The 12,787-nt window shown below is 45.2% G+C and overlaps 1 protein-coding gene across 2 annotated transcripts; it reads left to right on the top strand.

Annotated features, from left to right (window-relative positions):
* Positions 1-5,111: 5,111 nt before the first annotated feature.
* LOC122413394 (brother of odd with entrails limited) lies at positions 5,112-10,151 on the top strand. 2 transcript variants are annotated; one of them, XM_043423710.1, is made up of 3 exons: positions 5,112-6,106; positions 6,972-7,833; positions 7,908-10,151. In XM_043423710.1, the coding sequence occupies exons 2-3, from the start codon at positions 6,992-6,994 to the stop codon at positions 8,851-8,853; spliced, it is 1,788 nt and encodes a 595-aa protein (XP_043279645.1). In that variant the 5' UTR covers positions 5,112-6,106; positions 6,972-6,991; the 3' UTR covers positions 8,854-10,151. The 2 variants fall into 2 exon arrangements, with proteins under 2 accessions (XP_043279645.1, XP_043279646.1); XM_043423711.1 differs by lacking the exon at positions 5,112-6,106 and adding an exon at positions 6,139-6,744.
* The last annotated feature ends 2,636 nt before the right edge of the window (positions 10,152-12,787 follow it).

Here is a 12,787-nt window from a genome sequence, read left to right as displayed (position 1 = left end):
CCGTCTCACTCGACTCGCCAATTCGTTTAATTTAATGCAGTAAGTAAAAGCTGGATCGGACGGAATGCGATCATAATTGTCGATTGAATAAACACACACAAATTCATTTTTTCTTCATTTTCATCTCGCACGGCTTCCGCAACAATGAATATTTCCCTTATTCAAATTGCTATTGTAATTAACTTTTTGATCTACAACATTATTCGCTCAGCATTGACATATGGGTGACATCTTTCGAAATTTCGTTACACCGTGTAAAGTTCGATTGGACGATAAATTTCGTCATTATTGAGTCTGCGTGATTACGTTGTCAGGAAACATTAGCGACGCGGTTTTCGGAGCGTCAATTATTTAGAATGGCACAAGTAATCCTCGTCCAAATTGTTTTGGCAAGGCTTAGCTGAAAATTCAATAGGGATGAGTCGTGATAGTCGAGAAAATTGACGATACAGTACAGCTCGCCTGACCGCATCGTGGACCACGCGAGAGATGCGCTTCCCTACGTTCTCATTACGTGTCGTGTCGGTATGCGGTCGTCGCGCGAGCCCGTTCCACTATATCGCACGATAGCCCAACTCGGAGCTCCCTCTTCTTCTCTCTTCTGTACTCTCCTCAAACTCCCTTCCTGAACCCTTACAATGAGATCTTCCGCACAATTCGATTTCTTTTTCACTTCAATCAAGAACTAAGCGGATTAAAAAAAAATGATTAATTACGCTTTTTGTAGGTGCGAATAACATCTGAGAAAAGATTTTATTTTGGGCTTCTCAATCGACGTTTGGGTCAAAATCTGTATTGGAAGCTTTTGTATCTTTTTGTGGGTTTCACTTTGTAATCATTGTTTGATGACAAGAATTTTCGTGTATAGAATCTTCCACTGCATATTATTTCCGCAGTCAGGGAAATCGGTACACGATATTAGCATTGATCATTGGAAAACAAAACCCTTTAGTTTTGCACTCACGAAATATTAAGGATCGAGGAAAATTCGTTACGTTTTATCACGTCATTTTATTCGAAAGACAACGATTATTGTTACTCCGATTAAAATGAATGTGTAATGTCTTCCCATGGAATACGCATGGTCGAGCAATAAAAATCGATAACTATGTAACGATGCTTATTAATTTCGAAATATGTATACCATTACTGACGAATGGAGAAAAAATTCCGTCAAGTCTCTGGGAATGGTGAAATATATTACAGACTGATAAAATTCGTTACGAATTATTGATACTTGATGTTTGAAATCTGAAAAAAATGTTTGAAACGACGGAAAAAATGATGTAAAACTGACAACGAATGATTTTCGAGCATCAAAATGATCCGCACTGATTTCCGGTGGTGGAGTTGAGTATGGAATTGTGGCGAGTTGAACTGTAACGTTCGAGGAGTTTGTAAGGGAATCCAAGAGCGAGTCCAAGTTCCTCCGCGAGCTGGTGTAGCACCAGCAGCGAGAGAAGGAAGCTGCGGAGCGAGGGGCGCTGTAAGGGGAAGGCGGGAGGAAGGGGGTCGAGAGAGAAGGTAACTCGAAGAACCGGTGCTGCGGCGAGGGGTAACGGGCCCGGGGAGGGAAGAGGGGGTCGGAACTAGTTCAGTGAACAAAACGAAAACGTCTCCGGGGCCCTGGCGATATTCCACGCGCGTTTGCGAGCTTCGATACGGCCGCGAGTGCTCGCTGGGGCAACCGGAGCAACCCGGTCTCTCTAGTCCCGGCGCACCGACGTTCAAATCGACCACGCACACACCAAATCGTCCGGGAAGATACCAAACGAGAGCGAATTCTTCGACACTTTTTTTTTCTCTCCTTCGAACTTGAACTTTTAACGATATTTGGAAAAAAAATTCTCTCCAAAACGGGCTCGATGGATTTCTGCTTTACTCCATTTGACATTGTTCTCGACTCGGAGTTTGAAAAAGTTCAATCTTCGCAGCATCCGTATTTGATATTTTTTGAGAGAAGGAACACTCCCTTCCAAGGAACAGGAACAAATAATTATGGCTATTCAATTTTGCAGTTAGAATTTCGGTATGAAACGTTCCTGCGTGATTCTCCTGTTCGGAGACTCTTCGTGGACCATAGAATGAAAAAGAGCCTTTGTACACGGACAAAAATCTTCGAAAAATCTCGACTCCTCATCCACGCCAAGATCCAGCTCTTTGCATACGTATATATAAGGACATATATTTGCAGAGGCCTTTCTTATCTCATCTACCTGTTAGCGGGGACACGAGATGTTTGTTCTCTCCATATAAATGTGTAACATGTACATATATAATACAGGCTCGAGGACATTTTACAGTGTTTTTTCTCGATGTATCGAGTGGAATATATTTATCGCAGGTATTTCCTTCGATTGATCCTGTAAAATGTTGAAAATTTGTTGACCAACATTCGGAAGAGGAAACGAAAGTTTTTCACAATTTTCTCTAGGTTTTTAGTCCAAATGTGCTCCGGGATAGAATAATTTTTCTCAAGTGTTTCGTGCAAGCCATTCGGTAGCTCGATACAGGAGCATCATTACATTGGGAATACTCTCGTACACCTGCCTATATCGAATATATTATAGAAGCTTTTGAAGTGCAACACCATCGCTACCTGAACGTGGATGAGAGAGAAAAAAGGAACTTGGCACAAAAAATGGTGAGGGCTTATGTTCCGGAGAGGAAGGGGAAAAGAGGTGCTTGTGATAGCACAGGTGTCACGAGTCTCTTGTCGAGCCCAACATATATAAAAGGATCTTGCATAGTCAAACAGGTGTCAAACCCGTCCCATTTGTTTGGACCATTTTCATCGACGTTTTGATACGCTCGTGGCAGAAACTTTATTTTTTTGTATAGATATATATTCTCACAGGGGATCGTGCGACTTTATCGAATTCGAATATGAATTTGCGTTTACGAATAACAATAACGTTGTCGACGAATCGTTGCGCTTCTCGCCCCTTTTCTTTTTAAGCGATGGAAGAACGTGAGACGAAATAAGAGACTCTCAGCACCAGGATGACGTCGATTAAATAATCAAAGGCAAAAAATGGTGCCATTTACGACTTTTTAATTCGGAAACCGTATACGCGCCGAAGAAGCCATGAGAAAGCGAGCGTTCTTGCGTGCTCGCTTCGTCAGGGACTCTTCCTCCTTCTTCGTGTCCCTTATTCTTCTCTTTTTCGCTCTCTTTCTCTTTCTCGGACGAGTACGCCTTGGGCTGGCTGACCGCACCCCGCGTTCGACGTGTCCTGGCCAACGTACAACCTCGTGCTTCGGTCCCCACCGTGTTTCTTCTCTTCCTCTCGGTCTGTTTCTCCGGGTATGCCGACTACGAAAGTCTCGAACTTACGGAGAAGGAATTTTCTCTGTGCTTAGATATTGCATCCGTACGATGGTCAGTTATTCGTCCAAATTCAATCGAACGTGAAAAATTTTACGAACGCATGAAATTGAGCATTGTTGCAATTTTTTTCAAAATTTTCTCTTCAGTTGGAAAAGCTGGGAGAACTTGTTCGATAAACATTGGTTACCACTTTCTTTCAAAAGAGGCCCTTCCCTCGTTCGTTTGAACAGGTGCGATACTCAAATACACCGAATGAAAAATCGATCGACAGTGATGGTAAACGATCGTTTGAAGAAGAAAGGAAAAGAACATTTCTACCCAAACTAAAATGCATGCTCCGTTTCTTGGAAATTTTCTTCTTTTTCTCTTGGTCACGAGTGTATATACGAGGTGTTTTTTTTTCTTCTTCTTAATGCGAGTGCGAGAGAGGATCGCGACGGGCGGTCGGAGCTACCAGAACATAGCGGAAGATCGTTTCGCCATACTTTTGACGATGGTTTGAACAGGCGCCATATTCAAATATACGGCCCTGTCTCGGCGGCGGTTGCTCTCCGGAGTGGCCCGACGTTCATAAACACACGCGGAGTTCTGTCGGAGCATATACGCAGAAGAAAGAGGGAGAGAGAGGCATCGCGGCGAGGGAGAGGAAGAAAAATATTGAGAAAGAAGAAGAGAGAAAATCTCCAGCGTTGAACCTGCGTTCTAACAGCACTCCCCTTGCCCCCCGTATCCGCCATAGCTATCTCCGAGAGATATACCTGGGGGATTCCATCTCGTCGCCCCTCCCCCGCGCCTCCTACAACGCCGCCACTTTCATTCTCCATCGCTGTCCCTCACCCGGAATCTTTCCTTGTCCGCATCAGGTTCAATATTCTCGGGGTATTTTATCCCATTGCTCTCGAGCATCAAACGCCGATGATCCAGCATCTTTCTCGGACGATCTTCTTCTTCTTCTTCGTTTCTATATATGCCGCTTGGATTCTCCTCCATAATTTTGTTTTCGTCTGAGGCCAAGTCTACTTGGTCCAAGTTCAAACGCCGAGGGTGCTGGGAGACAAAACAGTTTAGCCAATCTCAGGGCAACACCAGCAGTCCGATTCAGCAGGAGAACGTTGCTTAAACTATGGAAATTTGGATCATTGCATTTCCTTTGTCGAGTCTGTATATCGTTGCTGCACAATAAACTCAAAGAGTCTGCGGAGCTTCTTGCTGGTTCTACCTGTTGAGCCTGAGTTTCCTCGGCGTCCTTCTTATCTCGCTCCAAGTCCAAAACACACCCGGTTTTCCTGGCCGATTTTCTAGTCCCCCCGCATCGACGCGTCTTTCCGTCCTGCTTCATAGAAATAACCTGTCGCAGCTCACGAGTCCATCTTTTTCCGTCGAAGTGCTGGCTTTCGGCTTTACCTCTAACGAATGCAACCGCAACAGGGTGCCCCTTCCTCTTTTTTTTTTCGTGCGGTGCCCCACCGCTGCATTCACAACTCGGAATAGGTTCCGTCCTCGTTCTTAGCTCCGCTCATGTTGGCGAGCACTCGAGGCCTTGGTATATACCTTATCGCTGGAGAGACCAACAAAGCGAGAGAGAGAGAGAGAGAGAGAGAGAGAGAGAGAAGAAGAGAAAGATGGAACGAGGGAGAGCTCAGAAAACAGCGTTCTTGTGGCGCTGCGGTGCTCGTAAGAGGGGAGAAAGAGGCTAAGAAGGGGAAGGGGGGGTATACAGCATCCAACAGCAGCAGCAGCAGCGTGCGGGAGCAGCACCAGGAGCACCGAAGCAGCTACCAAAGGGGCTCTCTCTCTCTCCGAGCTTGGGAGAGTTCTCGAGACGGTTGTGCAGCTACCTCGGCTCTCTCTCCTCTCTCTCTTTCTCTTCCTCGATATCTGTATATAGTAAAGCTTGTGTTATGGATTCGCGGCATGTATCCGTGTCGTAGAGCGTATACGTGTGTGAGGCTGATTCCTTTGAGCGTGGGTGTGAGCCAGGCGGCTCCGGTGAAGCCTACCTGACGGCGTCCGACACGCAGTAAACCGCCGCTCAACCTCGCGAGACCTGCTTCTGCTGCTGCTTTTGCTGCCTCGCGACGCAGCACTTGGACTCTTCGTTGTACAACGTTACACCGTACACACACGCACACACACACACACACACACGCGCGCGCGCGCGCGCTCACATGCACGCAAGCCAATTCATTTTATCGTTCAACTTCCTCCCACCTAGTTCGATTTAACGCAATCAACGAATCCCCAACATGATCTTCCGTCACGCGATTTCTTTGTTGTGGAAGAACGCGCTTACTTCGATCTTAGTGCGTGATTCTCCCGATCTCGTTGATACGTGATAAATCCTCAGTTCGAAGAGGCTTTGGTGCAAGAATTTCACCGTTTACTTTGGTCTATCGTACCAAGGTTTTGTTGTGAATGTTTTCCTCGGTTTGTTCTCTAGTGTCGTGACAGTATTTACGGTGCGACGGTGATCGATCGATCGATCGATTTTTTAGTGCAGAATCCTCCCTCAGGGATTCGCTTCGTTTCTTACAACCCGTGTGACTTCGTGGTGATACTCAGTGACCAAGATTCTTGCAGTTTGCTACTTTTAACATCGTTTACCTGCGTATGAAAGAAGAACGAAAGGCGAGGATCGGGAAGAGTGTCAAGGATCGAGGTGGAACTCCTTGATTACCTTCAATGATGCGAGTCAAGACCACCTTTCTGTTGGATATGTGTTGAGGCACCTTTGTAACCTCGTGAGGTTGCCCTTCAACGAGCCAAAAACTCGAGGTGAATCTTCGTGCCTCGGTTCAATGGTTTTTTCTCTCTTTTTTTTTCATTGTTTCATTGATTCTTGCATCGTGCTGGATCATCGTTTGATTGATGAAAATAATGATTTAACGCGTCTCGCGAATAGGCAACTTGCTCGAGAAATCAACATGGCTGCCGCATGAAGATCGAAGAGAAGAGAGGGCCCCGCGGTAGCCATGTTGGCAGGTGTGCGCGCTCCGCTAAGCTCTCTCTCTCTCTCTCTCTCTCTCTACGCGTTACGTTCTTTACGATTGTGCGCGAGGCCCCCCGATCTCTTTCCTCCTGTGTATACCTTTTGCCCGATAACCAGTTCGTATATTCGTGGAACACACGCGTCTCGCGATCGGACAACGTAAGCTAAGAAACACCGCCAGGGAGCGCTTTTAACTCTTACCTGTTCCGGTTTTCTTTATCACGCCTCCTTCAGCAAATTGCTGTTTTGTGGTTTACTCCTGAATTTATTCCATTCGCGGGTAGGAAAACGTTACGACGGTGAAAATGCAATCTGTCGCGGGGCAATTGAGCTCAAATTAAAAATCATCGGGTCACGCTGCATAGAATCCAAAATGGTTGTCCGAACGTGTTACCACTCCGATTACACTCCATAGCGATCGAAGGTTCTAATCCCTGTTACACTTTTCGAAGCGCGTTTTGGTCCAATGACTCTCGTTACCCGTCGCTCCCTAAAGTAACGCGGACCCGCGATTTCTTGAAGTCATTGGTATGCTCGCGTATGTCGTTGTACCACCGATGAAAATATTACCCTTCCATATCGAATCGTTATCAAAAGATAGAGAGGAACAAAGTACACTCGGATTGATACAATATTTTTTTTTTTTTTTAGGATCACGGAAGTAAACAAGGATGCCGACTGATCTCGTGGTAACGTCGTCAGCGTCAGTGGTGTCCGGGGTCGATGAATCGGCTCGAGTCCGAGAAATGTTGGGCCCGTCATCCCGATCGGGTCCCGCGTCTTCTTCATCGAGCTCGTCTACGTCGGTTCCTGGCTCCAGATCGGGAGTCGGTACGGACAGAGGTGGAGGAGGGTTGAGTTCGCCAAGGAGCTTCGATTCGTCGGGCGCGTTGGCGGCTTACCACCATCATCATCATGGTTTGGTGGCCGGATTGGGTCATCCGCATCACCGAGAGTCGTCGGCCTTCGTGCCCGTTGTCCCATCGAGATTGCACTTGGCACCTTATCCCGGTGAGCTGCACGGACACATGTCAGGCGGCCAATCCAGCGGTTCCAATCCAACGACTTCATCCTCATCGTCGAGCGGAAGGGAACAAGCTCGGGAGAACCCGGAAAACCCTGTGAGAAAGACTTCCTCCAGTTACGAAATAATGGCCATGATGGCTGACAAGAGGAAAGAGCTTGCTGCCAGAGCTCTTCTCTTACCACCGCCTCCACCTCTCCTGGAACCACCTCCGGGCTACCCGGTATTTACGGGACCGTTTCCAGGCAGTTCAGCCATGTATCCACCGGGCGGACCACTCGGCCATCAGCATCTCGACAGAAGATTACTCCGCGCACCTGGAAGAGCCTCCCGACCGAAGAAACAGTTCATTTGTAAATTTTGCAACAGGCAGTTCACCAAATCTTACAATTTACTGATACACGAACGTACCCATACGGACGAGCGGCCTTACTCGTGTGACATTTGTGGCAAAGCCTTCAGGCGACAGGACCATCTTCGGGATCATCGGTGAGTAGATCAAACTTCGTTGACCATTCGTCACTTCGTTTCACATTAATTGATCCATTATTCTCGCCCCGCAGGTACATTCATAGCAAAGAGAAGCCCTTTAAATGCGGCGAATGCGGCAAGGGTTTCTGCCAGAGTCGAACCCTAGCGGTACACAAAATACTCCACATGGAGGAGTCGCCCCACAAGTGTCCGGTCTGTGCCAGGAGCTTTAATCAACGAAGCAACCTGAAAACTCATTTGCTTACCCACACGGACCACAAGCCCTATGAGTGTAGCTCTTGCGGTAAAGTTTTCCGTCGTAATTGTGATCTTCGTCGGCACGCCCTGACTCACGCCGTCGGTGATGTGCCACCCGAGGCACTTGAGGAGGCGTTGCGTCAAGACGATGACAGCAGTCCGGCGGAGGACGAGCCCAGCTCGGAGTCAACGGCGACTCGATCTGGAATTTCTTCGTCGGGAGCACAATCGGGTACCTCAGCGAATCCGGGAGCAACTTCTTCAAACCCATCCGGATCATCGTCGAATCCAGGCTCCGGTGGATCTTCCAGTTACTCCGCAGCCACCCGGGCAAATCTCCAAACTGTTCCGCCCAGGCCCCAACTCCAGATCAGACGGGATCTCCTGCAGGTCCATCAAAAACCGTCAACCATAACGAGCGCTTCCGCCGGACACTCGAATCCACCTGCCCCCTTGCCACCGCCGCCGCCTTTGATACTTTCCTCCTACAGACGTAGATTAGGCTCACCGGGTCCGTCCCGAGTCCTTCTGGAACTCCAAGAACGCGAAAGGGAACGAGAACGCGAACGCGAACGTGAAATCGACCGGGAACGGCAGAGGGATCGCGAGCAGAGAGCCAGAGAAAGGGTCGAAGAAAAAGCAGCTGTTTTAATGGCTGCCAGAGTACCGAGACCACCGACTCCCCAACCACAACCGCAACAACAAATCCCACTGGTCAGAGGGCCCGTTAGACAACCAGCTAGACAAGGATTCACCATTGCTGATATCATGCGTCGATGAAGCCGAGCGGGGACCGTCCATTTATCTTGAATTTACGAAAATCTTGAATCGTAACATCGAATGGTATCGTTTGTAGACAATGGAAGCCAGAAAAATGTTAATTGATGACGATATCGAAAAGTTGCATTAGCTCTGACTGGTTGAGTGAACACTCGAGATTTTATACGTTACGTTTTTTTCATTTCCATTGACTGAATATTATTGTGAATGCCATTTATCCGAGAGGAAGAAAAAAAATCATTTCCGAACGTGCTAATTTCGGAGGAGAAGAAAGAAGAATCTGCAAGGTCAACACGTGCAATCGCGAACAATCGATTTCGAGTGATATTAAAAGACACGATAATTAAGAGTATTTTGTATTTAACTATTAATGCGACGAGGCGTAAGATTTTTTCTTGTTAATGTTATCGTGAGATCAATTCGCTAGTATTATTACAGATAAACCGTCAAGTGTCGAACGAATGGACAAGTCAGTCGTGTGAATGAGTGTACGAGTGAGTGTCGATCTTTGAGAAGGAACAAAAAATTGAGTGATTGATCTCTCTTTGTAAATATTTGAGTCAGGGTTTCAAACAAAACTATGTAGAAATAGTTGAAATGCGATTTTAGCTGCCAACGATGAAAAATGTTTCTCTCACGAATCAAAGAATTTTTTCACCCTCCGAGCGAGGTGCAAACTTAAATTGGTGTACGCGAGGCGAGCGATCCAGAACCCGAGACCGATTCTTTTGAAAACAAATGGAAGTCTCCGTCATCCTAATTTGCTTATGCACACTTTTTTCGAGAGCGTTAAATTGGCGAAAATATTATTTTTAGCTGAAAACTTGCCGGTGAACCTGTATTGTCAGGGTCAACATTGTGATATTTAACAATGAGTATAGCAAGTCTTTGAAATTCAAGCCCGAGTGACGGCGTTAACGGAAAAAAGTAACTGTGGAAAATAATGAAATAAAATGGAGCAGCTGATACGATCGTGATTTTGAAAATGTCTAAAAGCGTCTTAATACATGCGATGTACAATGTAATATTTAAGCTACGTCAAATCCGGCTGATGATGATATATACTGCGGATGATTTACAAAATAGATTGCCGGATTTTGAATCCCTTTCCTGTTATTTTTTCTTTCGAATTTCATTATATGGTATACGCTAATGGTTATTATAAACATATATTTGCAAAAATCCAATCACTATATATTTTCTAGATTTATACGATTGTTGTATGGAATAAATAGAAAATTGTAAATTTTGATTAAGAGTTTATATAAGAAAAATAAAACGTATTACTTTTCAATAAATCACTCGAGTCCATGATTTTTTTTAAATTCACATGTGCTTTCCAAAATAATACCGGTGGCACAAAGATTTTTGTTCGACCCTTTCAAATACCGCAATATAAAGCAACGAGTGAAACCTTCGTATTTGTCCTTTTCTCATCAGTACAAAGAATTTCATCGTATCGCAAGTCAGTAAGAAGAATTGCTAATAATTGTTTACTGCTGCGGGTTAAGTAAATTTCTTCCCGCGGATGCGAACCGATTATGGATAGCCGAGAAATCACACATTCCATTACCACGAGAGATCTTTTACCATCCGCCAGCAAGGAGTTTCCGATGGTAGGAAAAACCAGTCGGTAACCGAGGCAACATTTGACACCGCTCAGTCGGTAGTGACCAATTTTTGTTTCTAATGACAACGCACACGCGTTGTTGGCTCTCTGTAATAGAAAAGGAACTGCTCGAATCTAGAATTCGAAATTCGGAATGAAAGTTCTCCGTAAAACGTGTGTCGCATAGTAGCATTCTTCGGATTCCTACGAAATCAATTACGTTACGTTGGAAGTAGGATTGAAAAATGGATTTGGAGCTGTTCCCTGACGGGGACACGCGTCAGGAAAGGCGATGATGATCCAACACGGGGGAGAGGTAGGGACTGAGAGAGCAGAGATCAAGGCGGATGAGGGTTTTGATGCTTTGTCACGAGGCTGTTTACGGAAACAGTTACGAGTCCTCGTTTCGAGTAGAATCCCCGGGGCGACTGGCTTATGTTCGTGCGAAATTGGTCGTTTTTCTTGCACCCCTCGCCCTCCCTCGCCCTTCGACGAGGGAGGGTAACGCGTCACGGTACTTAGTTTCAGGTAAACATACCCTAAATCACGGAAGACTGAGAAGCGAAGGGAAGAAATAAGGAGGGAGGGAGGAAGCAAGGACGTGTACGGGGTCTTTACCTCACTTGGCTCAAAAACTGCATCGCTTCTTTCCCCTCGAACATAATTTCGGTTCGACGGTACACTTTAACGTTGTGACAATTGTGCATCTATTTGGTCCACTCGGTACTGGAGCAACGCACCCGAGTGATTGCTCTATTGGAGCTCAACAGCACCAGGTATAATAACTAACTCCATTTCAAAATCCAGGTAGCCAGCACAGCCCTCGAAACCGTGCGAATTATATATCTATATAGAAATACAGAAGTGTGTTAAGCCTCGCTATGCGTATACGAATGTGTTTTTGTATTTATTTCGCATTTATGAAAGAAATATAAATTGTCGAACCTGAACTGAATTTTTCCGTGTTTTATGAGCCACCAATTCTCAAATTTTCTACTGATGGGCACATTTTACATTTTTTCAGATCACCTCGACGAGTACAGTCTCTCGAAGAAGTCGGAAACACCCAGTTACCAGAATTTGGACAAAAACATTGTTCTTTCTGTCATTGAGATGACATTTTTCTTCGATTTTTGTGTTGAAACTTTTTTGCAGGCTGACACTCAATGACGAATATTGCAACATTTATATGCTCATCTCTCGCGCATAAATTTTTCATGAATTTTCATGAAAATGGTTTTTCTCGACTGTACCTTTCGTTCGAGCTACTTTAGAAGGACTCGATTTTTATTAGATTATTGGGCCAGACCCTCGGTGCATCTATTATCGCACCCGTAAAACGCCGCTGTCAACGACGTCAGTGTTACTCGAACGACTCGTTTATATATTGCAGAGTTGAAAGAAGAGGCGAGTTTTTACGATCCGACGCGTCCGAACGAAGTGAAAAAGCACCGAAAGATCGTAGTCGTCTTTCCTACTGTGTTTCGACATCGACTTTTCAGTCCTCTAATGACCTTTATAAACTCTCCCCTTTCCAAAAGAAATATGCATACATTTGTTCGGACTTTAATCTGAGATTTGATCTGCAAATTTTTTGATGAACTCCGCGATAACGATCGATCGAATTGTAGCTTTGTTCCACGGAGGCACATCTGCGCTTCTGACTAGTCACAAACGTACATAAACGTACGTCAAACACCATTAAATGCCCTCCAATAAATACACAACCGTATAAATATACAAATATCTGTGTACGCTCGAGCATTATATACGTCGAGATAGGGAACGGCACATTTAATTGAATCCCCTCGTCGCTCTTAATAAGACCAGGCCTGATTAAGTAGCGAGTGGTTTATGATGTTTACAGAACATGTCGATGGCCAACCCAGTTCAGACGATGCTCGTACGCGATCTCGATCTCGTTGGATTGACTCCACGACGTCGACACCTATAAAAATGCTCCTCGATAAATTATCGCGGACACGGAATATCGTTTTGTCCTTATATAATCTGAGATTCGTCTCTCTATTGTAAAAAATATACAGGGCGGGAATTGACATTTAACAAAAAACTATTGAATCAGTAATAAAAATGAAACGGTCATAGAATCGCATCTCCCTACTTGGAAGGCTCGTATATTGGCCTCCAATAGCAAAACGTATCGAAACGAATGTTTTCTGCCGAAACGTCATTCATGAGACGAATCGTAGCACGGGAGAAACTTTGAAAATTCACGAAAAACGTTAATGCGACGAAAATTTATTGAAAATTGAAAACTCGGTAGGAAAATGATTGAACTGAAAATCGAATTGATGAAAAAAATGT

This window comes from Venturia canescens, chromosome 7 (assembly GCF_019457755.1).
Source record: "Venturia canescens isolate UGA chromosome 7, ASM1945775v1, whole genome shotgun sequence".
In the NCBI taxonomy this organism is placed as follows: domain Eukaryota; kingdom Metazoa; phylum Arthropoda; class Insecta; order Hymenoptera; family Ichneumonidae; genus Venturia; species Venturia canescens.
The sequence above is the reverse complement of the archived record's forward strand: the minus strand, read 5'-3'. Positions and strand labels throughout refer to the sequence as shown.